Raw genomic sequence first — 20,523 nt, 5'->3', positions numbered from 1 at the left:
TTTGAGGTGTGATCACATGAACGTTTTTGTTACGTTGATAATGTCATACATACACGTCATATAGCATCAGACGGTGACTTCAGAAAGTATTCACACCCATTGACTTTTTCCACATTTTGCTGTGTTACAGCCGGAATTTAAAATGGGGTCACTGGCCTAGACACAATGCCCCATAATGTACAAGTGGAATTTCGTTTTTTGAAATTATTACAAATTAATTAAAAATGAAAAGCTTAAATGTCAGAGCCATTAAGTATTCAACCCCTTTGTTACGGGAAAGCCTAAATAAGTGCAGGAGTAAAAATGTGTTTAACAAGTCACATAATAAGTTGCATGGACACACTCTGTGTGCATTAATAATGTTTAACATCATGTTTGAATGATTACCTCTTCTCTGTACCCCACACATACCATTATCTATGGGGTCCCTTAGCTGAGTAGTGAATTTCAAACAAAGATTTAAACACAAAGACCAGGGAGGTTTACCAATGCCTCATAAAGAAGGGCACCTATTGGTAGATAGGTAAACATTTAAAATGCTGACATTGAATATACCTTTGGGCATGGTGAAGTTATTCATTACACTTTGGATGGTGTATCAATACACCCAGTCACTACAAAGATACAGGTATCCTTCCTAACTCAGTTGACGGAGAGGAAGGAAACCGCTCAGGGATTTCACCATGAGGCCAATGGTGACTTTAAAACAGCTACAGTTTAATGGCTGTGTTGGGAGAAAACTGAGGATTGATCAACAACATTGTAGTTACTCCACAATATTAACCTAAATGACAGAGTGAAAAGAAGGAAGCCTGTACAGAATAACACTATTTCTATAGGAAAACCCAGATCAGACTGCTTTCCACCAGACACTGGAAGATGAATTAATCTTTCAGCAGGACAATAACCTAAAACACAAGGTCAAATCTACACTGGAGTTGCTTACCACAAATTATCAAGGAACCTACCAGGTACAACCCTAAATCTGTAAACATGGGCACCCCCTTAGATATCATCCTAACCAACCTGCCCTCTAAATACACCTCTGCTGTCTTCAACCAGGATCTCAGCGATCACTGCCTCATTGCCTGTGTCCGTAATGAGTCCGCGGTCAAACGACCACCCCTCATCACTGTCAAACGCTCCCTAAAACACTTCAGCAAGCAGGCCTTTTTAATCGACCTGGCCCAGGTATCCTGGAAGGATATTGAGGTCATCCCATCAGTAGAGGATGCCTTGTTGCTTTTTAAAAATGCTTTCCTCACTATCATAAATAAGCATGCCCCATTCCAAAGATGTAGAACTAAGAACAGATACAGCCCGTGGTTCACTCCAGACTTGACTGCCCTCGACCAGCACAAAAACATCCTGTGGCGTACTGCATTGGCATCGAATAGCCCCCACGATATGCAACTTTTCAGGGAAGTTAGGAACCAATATACACATTCAGTTAGGAAAGCTAAGGCTAGCTTTTTCAAACATAAATGTACATCCTGTAGCACTAATTCCAAAACGTTTTGGGACACTGTTAAGTCCATGGAGAATAAGAGCACCTCCTCCCAGCTGCCCACTGCACTGAGACTAGGAAACACTGTCACCACTGATAAATCCACGATAATCGCACTGATAAATCCACGATAATCGACAATTTCAATAAGCATTTTTCTACAGCTGGCCATGCTTTCCACTTGACTACCCCTACTCCGGCCAACAGCTCTGCACACCCCGCAGCAACTTGCCCAAGCCCCCCCTCTCCTTCACCCAAATCCAGATAGCTGATGTTCTGAAAGCACTGCAAAATCTGGACCCCTACAAATCAGCCTGGCTAGACGATCTGGACCCTCTCTAAAATTATCTTACGGAATTGTTGCAACCCCTATTACTAGCCTGTTCAACCCCTATTACTAACCTGTTCAACCCCTATTACTGGCCTGTTCAACCCCTATTACTAGCCTGTTCAACCCCTATTACTAGCCTGTTCAACCTCTATTACTAGCCTGTTCAACCCCTATTACTAGCCTGTTCAACCCCTATTACTAGCCTGTTCAACCCCTATTACTAGCCTGTTCAACCCCTGTCACTAGCCTGTTCAACCCCTATTACTAGCCTGTTCAACCCCTATTACTAGCCTGTTCAACCCCTATTACTAGCCTGTTCAACCTCTATTACTAGCCTGTTCAACCTCTATTACTAGCCTGTTCAACCCCTATTACTAGCCTGTTCAACCCCTATTACTAGCCTGTTCAACCCCTATTACTAGCCTGTTCAACCCCTATTACTAGCCTGTTCAACCCCTATTACTAGCCTGTTCAACCCCTATTACTAGCCTGTTCAACCCCTATTACTAGCCTGTTCAACCTCTATTACTAGCCTGTTCAACCCCTATTACTAGCCTGTTCAACCCCTATTACTAGCCTGTTCAACCTCTATTACTAGCCTGTTCAACCCCTATTACTAGCCTGTTCAACCCCTATTACTAGCCTGTTCAACCCCTATTACTAGCCTGTTCAACCTCTATTACTAGCCTGTTCAACCTCTATTACTAGCCTGTTCAACCTCTATTACTAGCCTGTTCAACCCCTATTACTAGCCTGTTCAACCCCTATTACTAGCCTGTTCAACCCCTATTACTAGCCTGTTCAACCTCTATTACTAGCCTGTTCAACCCCTATTACTAGCCTGTTCAACCCCTATTACTAGCCTGTTCAACCGCTATTACTAGCCTGTTCAACCCCTGTTACTAGCTTGTTGAACCTCTCTTTTGTATCATCTGAGATCCCTAAAGATTGGAAAGCTGCCACGGTCATCCCCCTCCTCAAAGAGGGAGACACTCACCCAAACTGTTATAGACCTATATCCATCCTGCCCTGCTTTTCTAAAGTCTTCGAAAGCCAAGTTAACAGATCACCGACCATTTCGAATCCCACCGTACCTTCTCCGCTATGCAATCTGGTTTCCGAGCTGGTCATGGGTGCACCTCAGCCACGCTCAAGGTCCTAAACGATATCATAACCGCCATCGATAAAAGACAGTACTGCGCAGCCGTCTTCATCGAGCTGGCCAAGGCTTTCGACTCTGTGAATCACCGCAGTCTTATTGGCAGACTCAATAGCCTTGGATTCTCAAATGAATGCCTCGCCTAGTTCACCAACTACTTCGCAGACAGAGTTCAGTGTGTCAAATCTGAGGGCCTGTTGTCCGGACCTCTGGCAGTCTCTATGGGGGTGCCACAGGGTTCAATTATCGGGCCAACTTTTTTCTCTGTATATATTAATGATGTCGCTCTTGCTGCTGGTGATTCTCTGATCCACCTCTATGCAGACGACACCATTCTGTATGCATACCCACCACTGCCACATCTATGCTCTCGATGGCTGGCTCTCGCTACATATTTGTCGCCAAACCCACTGGCTTCAGGTCATCTATAAGTCTCTGCTAGGTAAAGCCCCACCTTATCTCAGCTCACTGGTCACCATAGCAACACCCACTCGTAGCATGCGCTCCAGCAGGTATATTTCACTGGTCATCCCCAAAGCCAACACCTACTTTGGCCGCCTTTCCTTCCAGTTCTCTGCTGCCAATGACTGGAACAAATTGCAAAAATCACTGAAGCTGGAGACTTATATCTCCCTCACTAACTTTAAGCATCAGCTGTCAGAGCAGCTTACCGATCACTACACCTGTACACAATCCATCTGTAAATAGCACACAAAACTACTGCATCCCCATATTGCTATTTTTGTTGTTGCTCTTTTGCACCCCTGTATCTCTACTTGCACATCATCATCTGCACATTTATCACTCCAGTGTTAATGCTAAATTGTAATTATTTCTCCACTATGGCCTATTTATTGCCTTACCTCCCTAATCTTACTACATCTGCACTCACTGTATATAGATTTTTCTATTGTGTTATTAACTGTATGTTTGTTTATTGTGTAACTCTGTGTTGTTGTTTTTGTTGCACTGCTTTGCTTTATCTTGGCCAGGTCGCAGTTGTAAATGAGAACTTGTTCTCAACTGGCCTACTTGATTAAATAAAGGTGAAATTAAAAATTACAAAAAATAATAATAATAATTTTTAAAATACCAAGAAGACAGTGAATGTTCCTGAGTGGCCGAGTTACAGTTATGACTTAAATCTAGTTGAAAGTCTATGGCAAGACCTGAAAATGGTTGTCTAGCAACGATCAACAACCAATTTGACAGAGCTGAAAAGAATAATGGGCAAATGTTGCACAATCCAGGTGTAGAAAGTTCCTTAGAGACTTACCCATAAAGATTCACAGCTGTAATCGCTGCCAAAGTATTGACTCAGGGGTGTGTTAACGTATATATATTAGATATTTCTACTTCATTTTCAATAAATTTGCAAACATATCTAAAAACATGTTTACACTTTGTCATTATGGGATATTGTGTGTAAAAAAAAACATATTTAATCCATTTTGAATTCAGGCAGTAACAACAAAATGTGGAATAAGTCAAGTCATATGAATACTTTTTGAAGTCACTGTGTGGACACGGAGAACAGTAGTAATGCCATGGTGCTACAGAATACAAACAGGAATACAAAACAGGAATAACAGTTTACCTCTATTAGAACATGTAGGAAAGTAACATAAGAGGAAGAGGAAGAGGGAGAGAGGAAGGGAGAGAGATGATCTTTTAGTTTTTTCTACTCCCAGAAACAGCCAGCTATTACGAAGAAGGGAAAAAGGGAATCTGCACCATTTGACACATTTATCTGTATCTCCTCACTCTGTTATGTCCCCATTAAAACCTCCAGTTCGTGTACAAATACTGTCCGACCTGTCTGATGACCCAGCAGCAGCAGCAGCTGAGGAGGATGTCAATGAAGAGCAAACTGTGCCTGAAAGACCAACAGAAACCTCATCCTGAATATTTTCTGCACATCTGACAGCTTTCCTGCCATCCATCTTTTCTCGAGTTATGGAGATAGATACAGTGCCCTCAGAAAGATTTCAAACCCCTTGACTTATTGCAGATTTTGTTGTGTTACAGCCTGAATTCAAAAATTGATTAAATATACAGTTTGTTTTTTACTCACCCATCTACACACAATACCCCATAATGACAAAGTGAAAACACGTTTTTAGAAATCTTTGCTAATTTATTGAATATGAAATACAGAAATATCTCATCTACATAAATCTTTAAAAACACCAGCAAATCAGCTCCAAGTGATTTTAAGTTATGAAATGTGTTCCTCTCACGCCATGACCATAGAGAGCCATTGTGTCTCTATGGTGTAGTAGGTCAGGGCGTGACTAGGGGGTGATCTAGTATATCTATGTATATCTATGTTGTGTTCTAGTTTCTTTTTCTATGTTGGTGTATGATTCCCAATTAGATGCAGCTGGTAGTCATTGTCTCTAATTGGGGATCATATTTAAGTAGTTATTTTTCCCACCTGTGTTGGTGGGATCTTGTTTATGTGTAGTTGCCTGTGAGCACTCCATTGTCGTCACGTTTCGTTCATTCTTTATTGTTTTTGTGCGTTTCCGTTATTAAACATGTGGAAACCATATCACGCTGCACCTTGGTCCGATAATTCCTACGACGAACGTGACAGTTCCAACGAATTCCCACGCGTAATAGAGAGATATAGGGAGCTCTAAAAGTATTGGGACAGAGACATATTTGTTGTTGTTTTGGCTCTGTACACATCGTGAATAATTATGAGTGAGAAGGTTACAAAACGCACAAATATCAAACCCTCAAGACATGCTAACCACTCATCGTTACAATAACAGGGGAGGTTAGCATTTTATATCATACCGCCAAGACATGCTAACCTCTCATCGTTACAATAACAGGGGAGCTTAGAATTTGGTATTACTCATCACAACTCATTCCCTAATCATGTTAGCATCAACATTAATGTAGAAGTGTTTAGAAATATACTCTATTCTTATTTACAATAAAAGTGACACCAAAATGACACAATACATGATTTACCATTACACATTCTATTGGTCACAGCATAATTTGAAACAGAACTAACACAAACAGCAAATGAATCCAACAACTTTGTTGAGTAACAAGCTGAGTGCTATGAATATGGGAACAACTACTTCAATTTTACTACTTTAATACACATAAGTGAATTTGTCCCAATACTTTTGGTCCCCTAAAATGAGGGAAATATGTACAAAAAGTGTTGTAATGTCGAAACCGTTCACCCGATATGGATGAAAAAACCCTCTAATTAAAGCTGACAGTCTGCACTTTAACCTCATAGTCAATGTATCATTTCAAATCCAAAGTGCTGGAGTACAGAGACAAAACAATAAAAAAATGTGTCCCTGTCCCAATACTGTTGGAGCTCACTGAATATGTGATCATATACAAATATAAGCAAGGTTTGAAATTATGACATTTTAGTCAAATATTATATATTTTTGGGGCTTCTTGCAGTCAATTTGCAGTCTACAAATAATTTGTAATTATTTTCTGGCCCCCTGACCATCCACTCAAGGAAAAATCAGCCCGTGGCTGAATCTAGTTGATGATCCCTTCTATAGAAATAGAATCAGTTTGATCTCTGTCGAAGACGCTTGGACCTTCTTTTTTTTATATTTTCAGTGGTATTGTTAACAAACACGCCCCCATAAAGAAAATGAGAATTATAAACAGGTTCAGCCCCTGGTTGGACCGTGATCTTGTAGAGTTACACCACCTCAAGAATTGCATTTGGCGAAAGGCTCGGCACACGCATACTCAGGCTGACTTACTATCGTTCAGGCAAATGAAAAGTAAGTGCACTCAGGCTATCCGGAAGGCCAAAGTTAGTTACTTTAAGGAGCAGTACTCTCTCTGTGGGTCTAACCTCAAGAAGTTCTGGAAAACGGTTAAAGACCTGGAGAATAAACCCTCCTCCTCACAGCTGCCCATGTCCCTTAATGTTGATGATGTGGTTGTTACCGACAAGAAGCACATGGCTGAGCTCTTTAATCACCACTTCATTAAGTCAGGATTCCTATTTGACTCAGCCATGCCTCCTTGCCCATCCAATATTTCCTCATCTCCCACCCCTTGTCATGGACTGTGCTCCTCTCAATTTTGACCCCTGCCCCACTACAAAGTTTCTCCCTGCAGGCAGTCACTGAGTCCGAGGTGCAAAAGGAGCTCCTGAAACTTGACCCCCTAAAAAAACATCTGGGTCAGATGGTTTAGACCCTTTCTTCTTTAAGGTTGCTGCACCTATCGTCGCCAAGCCTTGCTCCGACCTTTAACCCTCTCGGGGAGGTTCCCATTGCTTGGAAGGCAGCCACGGTTCGTCCTTTATTTAAAAAGGGGGAGATCAAGCTGATCCAAACTGTTATGGGCCTATTTCTACTTTGCCCTGGTTTATCAAAAGTGTTTGAAAAACTTGTCAATAATCAACTGACTGGCTTTCTTGATGTCTATAGTATTCTCTCTGGTATGCAATCTGGTTTCTGCTCAGGTTATGGATGTGTCACTGCAACCTTAAAGGTCCTCAATGATGTCACCATTGCCCTTGATTCTAAGCAATGTTGTGCTGCTATTTTTATTGACTTGGCCAAAGCTTTTGATATGGTAGACCATTCCATTATTGTGGGCAAGCTAAGTTGTATTGGTGTCTCTGAGGGATGTTTGGCCTGGTTTGCTAACTACCTCTCTCAAAGAGTGCAGTGTATAAAGTCAGAATATCTGCTGTCTCAGTCACTGCCTGTCACCAAGGGAGTACCCCAAGGCTCGATCCTAGGCCCCACGCTGTTCTCAATTTACATCAACAACATAGCTCAGGCAGTAGGACGCTCTCGCATCCATTTATATGCAGATGTTACAGTCTTATACTCAGCTGGCCCCTCCCCAGAATTTGTGTTAAATGCTCTACAAGAAAGCTTTCTTAGTGTCCAACAAGCTTTCTCTGCCCTTAATCTTCTTCTGAACACATCCAAAACAAAGGTCATGTGGTTTGGTAAGAAGAGTGCCCCTCTCCCCACAGGTGTGATTACTACTAGTCTCCTAGTCCCTGCAACTGAAATGCATCCCCATAGCATGATGATAACACCACCATGCTTCATGTTAGGGGTGGTGTTAGACTGGTGATGAGCTGTGCCTGGTTTTCTTTGAATTCAGGCCAAACAGTTCCATTTGTGTCTCATCAGACTACAGCATATTTTGCCTTATACTCTCAGAGTCTTTCACATGCCTTTTTGCAAACTCCAGGCCTTTTGCCTTTTTCTAAGGAGTGGCTTCCGTCTGGCCACTCTCCAAAAAAGCCCAGATTGGTGAAATGCTGTAGAGACTGTTGTCCTTCTGGAAGGTTCTCCCATCTCAGGCAAGGAACTCTGGAGTTCTGTCAGAGTGTTCATTGGGTTCTTGGTCACCTCCCTGACCAAGGTCCTTCTTGCCTGGTTGCTCATTATGGCCGGGGCAGAGTCTGGGTAGTTTCATATTTAACCTTTCCCAATGATGGAGACCACTTTGCTCATTGAAACGTTCAACCCTCTGGAAATTGTTTTATACTCTTCCCCAGATATATATCTCAGAGATCAAAGGACAGTTCCCTGGACTTCATGGAATAGTTTCTGCTCTGACATGCGCTGTAAACAGTGGGACCTTATATAGACTGGTGTTATTCTTTCTAAATCATGTCCAAACAATTGAATTGGACACAGGTGGACTCCAGTCATGTTGCAGTGACATCTGAAAGACGGTAAAAGGAAATTGGATGCACCTGAGCTCAATTTGGAGAGTCATGGTAAAGTGTTGTGAATACTTATGTAAATTAGATATTTCTGTATTTCATTATTTTCATAGATTTCTACAAACATGTTTTCACTTTGTCATTATGGGGTATTGTGATGTCATTATGGGGTATTGTGATGTCATTATGGGGTATTGTGATGTCATTATGGGGTATTGTGTGTGAAAAAAAAATGTTTAATCAATTTTGACTTCAGGCTGTAACACAACAAAATGTGGAATAAGTCAAGGGGTATGAATACTTTTTGAAGGCTGTATGTGCCAAAAACACAATAACAAATATATTGTTATAATCACAATTTTGGCAGCCATTTGTCCCCATAGCTGTCCTTTCACCATGCCCATGACATAATACTAAGTCACATTTACAAATGCTTGTTATTAATGCAATAATGTATTAATATACACTGATTGTACAAAACATTAGGAACACCTGCTCTTTCCATGACATAGACTGACCAGGTGAATCTAGGTGAAAGCTATGATCCCTTATTGATGTCACCTGTTAAATCCACTTCAAATCAGTGTAAATGGAGGGTAGGAAACAGGTTTATGAATGCTTTTTAAGCCTTGAGACCATTCAGACATTGATTGTGTATATGTGCCATTCAGAGGGTGAATGGGTAAGACAAAATATTTAAGTGCCTTTAAACAGAGTATGGTAGTTGGTATCAGGCGCACCGATTTGAGTGTGTCAAGAACTGTAACGCTGCTGGGTTTTTCACACTCAACAGTTTCCCATGTGTATCAAGAATGGTCCACCATCCAAAGGACATCCAGACAACCTGACACAACTGTGGGAATCATTGGAGTCAACATGGGCCAGCAACACCTTGTAGAGTCCATGCCCCGACAAATTGAGGCTATTCTGAGGGCAAAAGGGGGTGCAACTCAATACTAGGAAAGTGTTCCAAATGTTTTGTACATATCCATACCTCATATCTATTTCTATCTTTTAAAAAAATAATTATTGAAGAAATTAAATATATTTACAATTCAGAGCTAACAAAATATTTAAATTATTTATGCAGAATCCAAAGGAATTGACAAATTATATTTAAAAAAAATGTAACTGTACAACAAAAGAGAATAACGGAAGAACTAAATACATTTAAACAAAACCATTTTTTTTTAAAGAATATTAATACAGTTACAAGCTAAATGAACTATTGGTCTGATTGAATCTAGGCCTAACTCTTGTCCAGTGTGAATTCGTCCTGGCAATTTTTATGTTTCGCTAACCCATATTTGTCTTAAAGTTACATTACATAATTTCATTGCAGATAATTTTGGCTCTACCAAACCCTAATCTAGGGCTTAATCCACAAGGTTTTGACATATAGAGTTTAAACCTAATCCCTAACTTTTTGCCAGCTCTAGTTTCCTGTACAGCTCAATCTGAACCTAAGGCCACACCTGACACAGACAAATGCCTACAAAGCCACCAAGAAATGTGTTGGGGTCTATTTTAAGATGAGTCCCACCCTAAAAAATATCCATATACTTTTTTCTATTACCAGAGAAAATATATACTCTTTTTCCGACTGAAACCCAGGGAAAGTGGCTGGTTGGACGCACCGTCACATATATAAAGAATCACGTGGGGACCATAGGCATGGTCAAACGCTAGATACCTCCAACACAGCAGCTCTCGCTGTGGTTCTTTCTCAAAGACTTTAAGGCATACACGAGAAACATTACTTTCTTTCTCTGTTACATACTACCAATCAGAATAATTTGAAGCATTTTTAAACGTTAAAACATGATTTTTCTCTTTAGTAGACCCATTTTACAATAGGGAGGTTTGGGTGGGGGTGGGGGTGGCCATGGTGATTATACAGCCTTCCAACCAACACATTCAGTTAAGAACAGCAAAACACCTAAACAGACCTCCAAAGTCATACGTTGCTTTCATTGGACATCCTTCCTTCTTTATCCACCTCTACTGCCTTTCCATTCACACGGTTTCCCTCAACAATAATACATGACATCATCATTAGTCAATAAATAAACGTGTGTAAGTATATGCATTTACAGTATGTATGGATAGATAAACAGAAACAGAGTTCAAAGCTTAACATAGCCTCTTGAATCACTTGGTTTAGTCTGTAATCGTGGTACTGCAGCTTCTCCTACAGCTGTGCAGTCATATTGGTTAAGGGGTAGAAAGGCGGGGTAGGTGGGAGGAGCTAGGGTTTTGGGTTCAGAACAGGGGTGAAGAAACTGTAAAAAGACACAAAACATTGTCCGTCTGTTGCTAGGTTACATGCACTAGGCCCGGCTCTGCCCTTTTCTTTCCTGACACTTGCAGTGATAGGTCAGTTCATCCCATCCATCAAAACAACAGGATGTGAAGGGAAGAGCCAGAGGATGTTATTGGGCTTGTTCAATCAGAGTCAGGTTTGATAGTCCATCATTGGTAGTGTTCCCCTGCTCAGACATTGCATGCATCAACCAATGGTTGCGTGCCACGTCCGTGACTATTTCATCGACTGACAGATTGCTATAACATACGGATGATGTGGTTAGCCGATACGTAAAATACGTATCCAAGCGTTGTAAGATCTGGCATGCGTCAGCAACGCATGGGCAGAGGAACGCACCCATAGCGTTAACAAGATGATGAAAATCAGGAATCTGCAGATGACGATGAATTGAAGAAGCAAGTTTAAACCGGTTGTCCATTTGTATTGAAGAAGCAAGTTTAAACCGGTTGTCCATTTGTATTGAAGAAGCAAGTTTAAACCGGTAGTCCATTTGTATTGAAGAAGCAAGTTTAAACCGGTTGTCCATTTGTATTGAAGAAGCAAATTTAAACCAGTTGTCCATTTGTATTGAAGAAGCAAGTTTAAACCGGTTGTCCATTTGTATTGAAGAAGCAAGTTTAAACCAGTTGTCCATTTGTATTGAAGAAGCAAGTTTAAACCGGTTGTCCATTTGTATTGAAGAAGCAAGTTTAAACCGGTTGTCCATTGTCGACAGCTGTCAGAACTCAAAGCTGTCATACCCACAGCTATATCACACTAAGAAAGTTTGTATTTTCTGTTTTATAACAAAACTACTTTTCCTACTTACATTCTATTACAAAGCAGGGGATCTCTGGGTGAATGAAGCTCAGAGAATAGCATGTTGGTGTGGATCCATTGGATGACAAGTCCTTTAACCAGTCTCTGAAATTTTCCATGAACAATTAGCACTGGCATTAGCACTAGCATTAGCACTAGCATTAGCACTGGCATTAGCACTAGCATTAGCACTGGCGTTAGCACTAGCATTTAGCGTTAGCATAGCATTGGCATTCAAAGAGTGGCACAGCTAGATGAATGACAGATAGAGTATGCTCTGTAGCATGGTAAAGTAAAGCACGACTAGGGATAGTATACAGTATATGATGGGGCCAAGGCAGTCTGTAGCTAGCCTTGTCTCCTTTCTGTAAAAGATCCCCAGGCAGTTTGGTGTGTGTGTGAGTTTAGTGGACATGCATGCATAGCGTATTTGTGCCTGCATGCTTGCATGTGCATATATATACATTAATGCATGTTTACGTCTGTGTGTGTGTGTGTGTGTGTGTTTCATACGCCTCTCCATAGTATAATAATTACACTTTAAACCAGTCATATCAAGGTCTCTCCTCTATGAGTATCCATCGTCTTGTGCTGTAGTATGCTGTATATCCATCTTTGGCCCTCTGAATCCTTTCCACTATCCACCTTCCACCCTCATCCTCTACTGTGGCCTCTGGGCCCTGGGTTCAGTCTAGGGTTGCAAAGTTCCGGCAACTTTCCCGAAATCCCTAGGTCGGAGGATATACAGATGTCCTACTTATTCCCTCCTTACCAGGATTTCTGGAAAACCTGAATTTTGGAACCCTAGTTGAGTCGGTCAGGTCAGTGTGGCCCCTGAGGCTCTTGGGGCGCCTGGCTGTCCTCCAGACCCCTCAGGGTAACGTAGATGAAAGGCACCAGGCCCCGCTGGGCCCCCAGGGAGCAGAGGAGCCAGTCGGCGTCAGCCCGACTCAGGACACTCAGTACGTCCCCTTTATGGAAACTCAGCTGGTCAGGCTCTGTGGCTATGTGGTGGCACAGGGCACGCACCTCACTGGGGGGGGGGGGGTGAGAGAGAGAGAGAAAGAAGGACAAAAACATATTGTTGCTTGTATCCTGTATTTTTTAATTGTCCATGTTTCTGTTTTAAGTGTAATTTCATTATATTGCTATGTTTTTAGTCTATTGTATTGCTGTGTTTTTAGCCTTTAAGTATGATAAAAAAATCAAAAAGATAATCGGATATATTGTATTTCGTACAGCTTTGGTTTATCTTACCACAGCTGTTTGGTGTGGCTCTCCTGTGGCGGCTGAGGAGGTGGAGAGGGTTGGTTCAGAGTGGGAGGGGCCGGAGGAGCTGAAGGCTCCACCCTCTTCACTGTCCCCGCCCCCACTGTCTGGGCTAAGAGGTCCAGCACGGACATGTCCAGACCTGTCAGCCATCCAGACGGCAGCCTGCAAGGGACAAACAGAACAAAGAGACATGTATTATAAAGAGTTAACAAATGTATTACTGTAGCACCTGTTCATCCCTTCACTTCAGTCACCTGCTCCTCTTGCTTTTGGATGGTCTCTGCTCTGCTCCATCTGGCCTGGAGGGGGTGCCACCACCACCCATGCTGGACCCAAACAGTCTGACCCAGCGCATGCCCTGGCCCTGGGAGGGGTCTTCAGTCTGGGCCGCTGGCTGGGTCGCTGTGGCTTCTGTGGCCCTTGTGGTTCCTGGATCCTTCTCTTTCTCCTTGTCCTGGGTGAGCACTGACTCTGGGGGACTCCCCATCCAGGATGGTCTTCCTCTTCCTCTGGACCCCATCCACTCACCACTGGAGCTGGAGCTGCTCTTCCTGCTTCTCTCCCTAAGAACCTCCTCTTCCTGGCTAGACTCTGCCCCTTCCACAACACCCTTCCTGGGGAGTGGGTGCTGACTCTGGCTCCGCCTCTCTGCAGACTTCTTCCTCTTCTCGCTCTTAACGAACTTCGACCCACCCTGAGCTGATTGGTCGATATAGACCTGGGAACTCTGCATGAGCTGGTACCACCATCCCGCCTGGCGATCACGCTCCTGCTGCTGACGACCCTCCTCCGCCCAATCCCTCTCTCTCTCCTTCCTCCTTTCCTCCTTCTCTCCATCCTCCTCATGGCTTACTCCTTCCACCCCCTTCACTCTCTTTCCTGTGCCCTTCCCCCTCCCGCTCTCTCTCCACAGGTTTGCAAATCCTGTTCCTACTTCGGTTATCATTGGCTGTGCTTCTACAAGCCCCGCCCCTAAACTATCAATCCCCTCCCCCGCCCCCGCCCCCTCTCTCCTCGACCCCATCCTCTGCATCATCCCCTCTCTCTTCCCTCTCTCTCCAACCCCTTCCATCCTAGGCCACGTCCCCTCTCGTCTCAGCCCCAACCTTTCTCTGTTCCCCACCCCGCCTCCTTCCTTTTTAACCTCCGCCCCTTCTCTCATAGACTCTGCCCTCTGTGACTCCGAGCTCCACCCCCTCATGAGCTGGAAGGTGGAGCATGCTGATTGGTTCAGGCTCTGGCCGGCGGAGGCGGAGCAGAGCTGTTCCTTGCTTCTCAGGTGTTCCTGGCTCCTCTGGACCAATCGCGGCTCAAAGAGCAGATCCAGATCAAAGGGCAACAGAGACAGAGGCTGGAGGAGGAGGAGGAGCTCCTCCAAGAGAGGTTGGCATGGCCCCTGGGACAACGGCAGGAAACCCCACGGGTGGTAGTGAGCTGCTACGATGTCTGGGGAGACAGGCAGAGAGAAGAAGAAGAACAACAACAAGAAGAAGAAGAAACGAGATGTTAGACTATCAGAAGCACACAATACCAAACCTGAGTGAAGAAAGTAATCTGTTAACTTTCAAAGACTTTCGCTAGGTGTGCTTGATTTGGCTTTGGACTTACCTTCATGAGTGTAGAGATGATTGAACCAAAATTCCAAAGATCGCAAGCTGAAACAGAGAGAAACAAAAGAGAGAGTCGTTAACTTGACTTTTTCACTTGTACATGCTGACAACAAGAAACCTGTCTGTTTGATGGTGAGGAGACACCAGTAAACAGTTGTAGTATAGAGCACATAGAGGGTACTCACTTCAACAGTCCGAAGATGAATGAGTTGAGTCTCATGCTGTGGCTGGTGAGCTCTGAGTACTGGGACACCTTGGAAAACAGGCTGTGGACCACACAGGTGGACGGGCCTGATGTAGAGAGAGAGAGCTCACCAACCAAGATTTCACAAAATGGGACAAACACCAAATTGAGACTCTGCAAGCAGAATTCTGCAAAAATATCCTCCATGTACAACGTAGAACACCAAATAATGCATGCAGAGCAGAATTAGGCCGATACCCACTAATTATCAAAATCCAGAAAAGAGCCGTTAAATTCTACAACCACCTAAAAGGAAGCGATTCCCAAACCTTCCATAACAAAGCCATCACCTACAGAGAGATGAACCTGGAGAAGAGTCCCCTAAGCAAGTTGGTCCTAGGGCTCTGTTCACAAACACAAACACACCCCACAGAGCCCCAGGACAACAGCACAATTAGACCCAACCAAATCATGAGAAAACAAAAAGATAATTACTTGACACATTGGAAAGAATTAACAAAAAAACAGAGCAAACTAGAATGCTATTTGGCCCTAAACAGAGAGTACACAGTGGCAGAATACCTGACCACTGTGACTGACCCAAACTTAAGGAAAGCTTTGACTATGTACAGACTCAGTGAGCATAGCCTTGCTATTGAGAAAGGCCGCCGTAGGCAGACATGGCTCTCAAGAGAAGACAGGCTATGTGCACACTGACCACAAAATGAGGTGGAAACCGAGCTGCACTTCCTAACCTCCTGCCCAATGTATGACCATATTAGAGACACGTATTTCCCTCAGCTCACACAGATCCACAAAGAATTCGAAAACAAATCCAATTTTGATAAACTCCCATATCTACTGGGTGAAATTCCACAGTGTGCCATCACAGCAGCAAGATTTGTGACCTGTTGCCACAAGAAAAGGGCAACCAGTGAAGAACAAACACCATTGTAAATACAACCCATATTTATGCTTACTTATTTTAACTTGTGTGCTTTAACCATTTGTACATTGTTACAACACTGTATATATTTAATATGACACTTGTAATGTCTTTATTGTTTTGAAACTTCTGTATGTGTAATGTTTACTGTTAATTCGTTTTGTTTGTTTCACTTTTGTGTATTGTCTACCTCACTTGCTTTGGCAATGTTAACACATGTTTCCCATGCCAATAAAGCGCCTTGAATTGAATTGAATTGAGAGAGAGAGAGAGAGAGAGAGAGAGAGAGAGAGAGAGAGAGAGAGAGAGAGAGAGAGAGAGAGCGAGAGAGAGAGCGAGAGAGCGAGAGAGCGAGAGAGAGAGAGAGAGAGAGATTATTGAATCATCTTCATAGTCATCATCATCATCATTAATACCATCTTCCTCACCACTCCACCTGCTCCATCCCCTCCTCCGCCTGCCTCCTCCTCCTCCTTCACTCTCCAGACATAACATGTTGCGTGGAGGCCTCTACCAGGCTCCAGGGCTTATGCTCTAATCATCATCATCATCATACCTAGTTGTGTGGAGGCCTCTACCAGGCTCCAGGGCTGGTTGCGTCTCTGTCCGATGATCAGGTCCAGGACGTAGGCCTTCAGCCCATCCCCCAGCACCTCCCTTAGAGCCGGACACAGGTACTTCAGGATCAGGTGGCCCACGTTGGGACTCACCCAACTGTTACCCAGCTTCGCCTAGAGGATGGGGGAGGGTAGGGGGAGAGGGGGGAGGGGTAGAAGGAGAGAGTGTGAACAGGATGCAGAAGGAAGAAGAGAGGTTAGACAGATTGATAGAGAGAAAAGGGGAGAGAAATAGAGAGAGAAATAAAGAATTAGAGAAATTATGATTAGGAAAAAAATACATTCTAATGTTGCAAAATCGAAACACTCCCTAGCAACCATCAAGAAAAGTATACTCACAGAATGCAATATAACAGAATTATATAGTTGTCTTTAGGGGTAAATCACCCAGTAGAACACGATACCTTAACGTCAGGGTCCCGACTGGTGCCAAAATGAGCCACGATTAAATCTACCGCTGTATTGATGGCTTTGACTAAACCTGAGAGAGAGAGAAAGGGAGAGAAAGGGAGAGAGAGGGAGAGAGAGAAGGTAGCCGATTACAAGAGGCCCTTCACAGCCTCTCAGCAGTAAGTATAGTCTAATACAAGCTGCAGTCACACTCTTTTATGTTATGCTAATCACACTCGTTTCTCCTTTCCACAAGGAGAATTAGTTAGTCCCCAATGGACAACCTAAAGCAGAAAATGTTGATTTGCATGGCTTGAAAGTAGATATACATTTCTTAAATTATTGACAAAGCAGTTGTGAAGATGGGGAGGGGTATGTCTGTTAGAAAAAGATATTCTGCATTTGACACAAATCAACTGATCAGGCTCTGTTCTTTTGTTACATATTTTTTCTAATTTAACATTTATTTACCCAGGCAAGTCAGTTAAGAACAACTTCTTATTTACAGTGACGGCCGAGGAAACAGTGGGTTAACTGGCTTGTTCAGGGGCAGAACGACAGATTTTTTTAATCTTGTCAGCTCGAGGATATGATCTAGCAACCTTTCGGTTACTAGTCCAACGCTCTAATCACTAGGCTACCTGTCGTTCTTGATCACTGTAATATGGTCAAGTGCAGTAAAGAATTATATATCAAAGGAACATGTTCAAAAACAAAAGTTATACTTTGACAGAATATTTTGTTCAGATCATTGACAAAAAAAGGACAATTAAATACATTTTAATCCCACTTTGTAACAACAATAAAATGTGGAAAAAGTCAAGGGGTGTGAATACATTCTGCAGGCACTGTATCTTTATAATATTTTGTGGATACTGGTTTAGGAGTTCAGAGTCACTAGTCGGAGTTAGTGGGGTCTAGTGGAAGGACCAAGATCAAAGACCTAGTGACACTCAGAGAGAGATTTCAGGGAGAGAAAAGAAAGATAGAGATAGAGAGAGAGAGAGAGACAGGGAGACAGAGAGAGAGGTAGTGAGAAAGAGAGAGAGAGCGCGGTAGTGAGAGAGAGAGAGCGGTAGTGAGAGAGAGAGCGGTAGTGAGAGAGAGAGAAAGCTGTAGTGAGAGAGAGAGAGAGCGAGAGAGAGCGAGAGAGAGAACGAGAGCGCGAGAGGTAGTGAGAGAGAGAGCGAGGTAGTGAGCTCATTGGCCTCTGAGTGTGAAGGTGAACGGAAAAGCACTGGAGCAACGAACCACCCTTGCTGTCTCTGCCTGGCCGGTTCCCCTCTCTCCACTGGGATCCTCTGCCTCTAACCTATTACAGGAGCTGAGTCACTGGCTTACTGGTGCTGAGTCACTGGCTTACTGGTGCTCTTTCATGCCGTCCCTAGGAGGGGTGCGTCACTTGAGTGGGTTGAGTCACTGACGTGATCTTCCTGTCTGGGTTGGCGCCCCTCCTTGGGTTGTGCCGTGCAAGAGATCCTTGTGGGCTATACTCGGCCTTGTCTCAGGATGGTAAGTTGGTGTTTAAAGATATCCCTCTAGTGGTGTGGGGGCTGTGCTTTGGCAAAGTGGGTGGGGTTATATCCTTCCTGATTGGGCCTGTCCGGGGGTATCATCGAGTGGGGCAACAGTGTCTCCCGACCCCTCCTGTCTCAGCCTCCAGTATTTATGCTGCAGTAGTTTATGTGTCGGGGAGCTAGGGTCAGTTTGTTATATCTGGAGTATTTCTCCTGTCTTATCCGGTGTCCTGTGTGAATTTAAGTATGCTCTCTCTAATTCTCTTTCTTTCTTTCTTTCTTTCTTTCTTTCTTTCTTTCTTTCTTTCTTTCTTTCTCTCTCTCTCTCTCTCTCGGAGGAACTGAGCCCTTGGACCATGCCTCAGGATTACCTGGCCTGATGACTCCTTGCTGTCCCCAGTCCACCTGGCCATGCTGCTGCTCCAGTTTCAACTGTTCTACCTGCGGCTATGGAACCCTGACCTGTTCACCGGACGTGCTACCTGTCCCAGACCTGCTGTTTTCAACTCTCTAGAGACAGCAGGAGCGGTAGAGATACTCTGAATGATCGGCTACGAAAAGCCAACTGACATTTACTCCTGAGGTGCTGACTTGTTGCACCCTCGACAACTACTGTGATTATTATTATTTGACCCTGCTGGTCATTTATGAACATTTGAACATCTTGGCCATGTTCTGTTATAATCTCCACCCGGCACAGCCAGAAGAGGACTGCCACCCCTCATAGCCTTGTTCCTCTCTAGGTTTCTTCCTAGGTTCTGACCTTTCTAGTGAGTTTTTCCTAGCCACCGTGCTTCTACATCTGCATTGCTTGCTGTTTGGGGTTTTAGGCTGGGTTTCTGTACAGCACTTTGAGATATCAGCTGATGTAAGAAGGGCTTTATGAATACATTTGATTTGATTTCTTCTGCAAAAAGATAGAATTTGAGTTGGATAAATGTTGATAAACTTAAATTTTTTCACAAGGACTTTTACAAGATACTAACCTCAACAACAAAACGTTCAATCCATATCCAAATTCCAGACCTAAAACCTCTCGGAAAAAATGACCTGAATGGACTATTACTACCAAGGACTATCAATAAAACACTTTAACAAACCAAAACCTACAGAAGAAACACAGCGGAACCTGGAAATACCATCCAACACAAAACTGAGTGAGTAATATTCAGTCTGAACCAGTCTTGGATCCAAAAAGTAAAAGACAATCTCTAGGTAATTTTGTTATATAAAGCTTAATAAATAAGGCTACTAAGTTACCAAGCTGCTAGGACAGAACTGACTGGCTGCAACTTCAATTAGCACTGAAGTGGCCTTTGAAGACCCAATGGCATATCCCTGTGGAGAGGTAATTTACAATACAGTATAAAAAATAACACTGCACAAAATAAGTACAGAAAGAAGCTCCTCAAGGTCAATCCAGAGACACTATTTGCTGACTGCTACAATGAGGGGAACTGAAGCAACTTAATTTTCCACAAAGACCATCCCCTGAAAACCTAATGTCTACCTGGCCCACAGTTCCACCCTGGATTAATGTCTACCAGGCCCACCACTCCACCCTGGACTAATGTCTACCTGGCCCACCACCCCACCCTGGACTAATGTCTACCTGGCCCACTACTCCACCCTGGACTAATGTCTACCTGGCCCACCACTCCACCCTGGACTTGAACAGCCTTTACAACCAGGTCCACCTCTACAAGGCAGCAAACACAACTTTTGTCAGGACCCTGAAGGACGTCACCCTCAACCTGTAGCCCCAGCACCTCACACAGTTGCAACGGACACCCCGCCCAGACCAGAGAGACACCCTCCCAGACCTGCAAGACCCCCCACCTGAAGGACCTGCACTGAGAGAACCTACGCCTAGAGAACCTACACCCAGACCACAGCATCACCAGCCACACCCCAACCAGCTAAAACCACCCCAAGCAAACCACGGCCACACCCGATATACTATAGGCCCCCCCCATATCAGATCTATGCCCCTTCTTCCCACCCCATGCCCCCCGCCCCTGCGGCAAGGACCTCAACATGACAGTAGATATGCCCAGGCCGTGAGAAGAGCAACAGGCCCAACCCCCACTATTACACCAGCCCAAGCCCCATTCTGCGGCCTAAGAGGTATGTATCAGAAGCTCAAAATTCTCTGCTCACAC

The 20,523-nt window shown here is 43.7% G+C and overlaps 1 protein-coding gene across 6 annotated transcripts in view; it reads right to left on the bottom strand.

Annotated features, from left to right (window-relative positions):
- The window catches only part of LOC129852963 (AP-4 complex accessory subunit RUSC2-like), a 59,378-nt gene continuing 38,855 nt past the window's right edge, over nucleotides 1-20,523 (bottom strand). For 2 of the 6 annotated variants that reach the window (XM_055918568.1, XM_055918569.1), the window contains 7 exons: nucleotides 16,859-16,935; nucleotides 16,394-16,568; nucleotides 14,893-14,998; nucleotides 14,706-14,752; nucleotides 13,352-14,543; nucleotides 13,083-13,259; nucleotides 1-12,858 (listed from right to left, as the gene is read on the bottom strand). In XM_055918568.1, coding sequence (XP_055774543.1) covers nucleotides 12,648-12,858; nucleotides 13,083-13,259; nucleotides 13,352-14,543; nucleotides 14,706-14,752; nucleotides 14,893-14,998; nucleotides 16,394-16,568; nucleotides 16,859-16,935 — 1,985 coding nt within the window. In that variant the 3' untranslated portion in view covers nucleotides 1-12,647. The remainder of the gene's footprint in view (nucleotides 12,859-13,082; nucleotides 13,260-13,351; nucleotides 14,544-14,705; nucleotides 14,753-14,892; nucleotides 14,999-16,393; nucleotides 16,569-16,858; nucleotides 16,936-20,523) is intronic. The other 4 variants (XR_008759056.1, XR_008759058.1, XR_008759057.1 and 1 more) reach the window with 4 other exon arrangements.

This window comes from Salvelinus fontinalis, chromosome 4 (assembly GCF_029448725.1).
Source record: "Salvelinus fontinalis isolate EN_2023a chromosome 4, ASM2944872v1, whole genome shotgun sequence".
NCBI classification, from domain to species: Eukaryota; Metazoa; Chordata; class Actinopteri; order Salmoniformes; family Salmonidae; genus Salvelinus; species Salvelinus fontinalis.
This window is presented reverse-complemented; position numbering and strand designations above follow the sequence as displayed.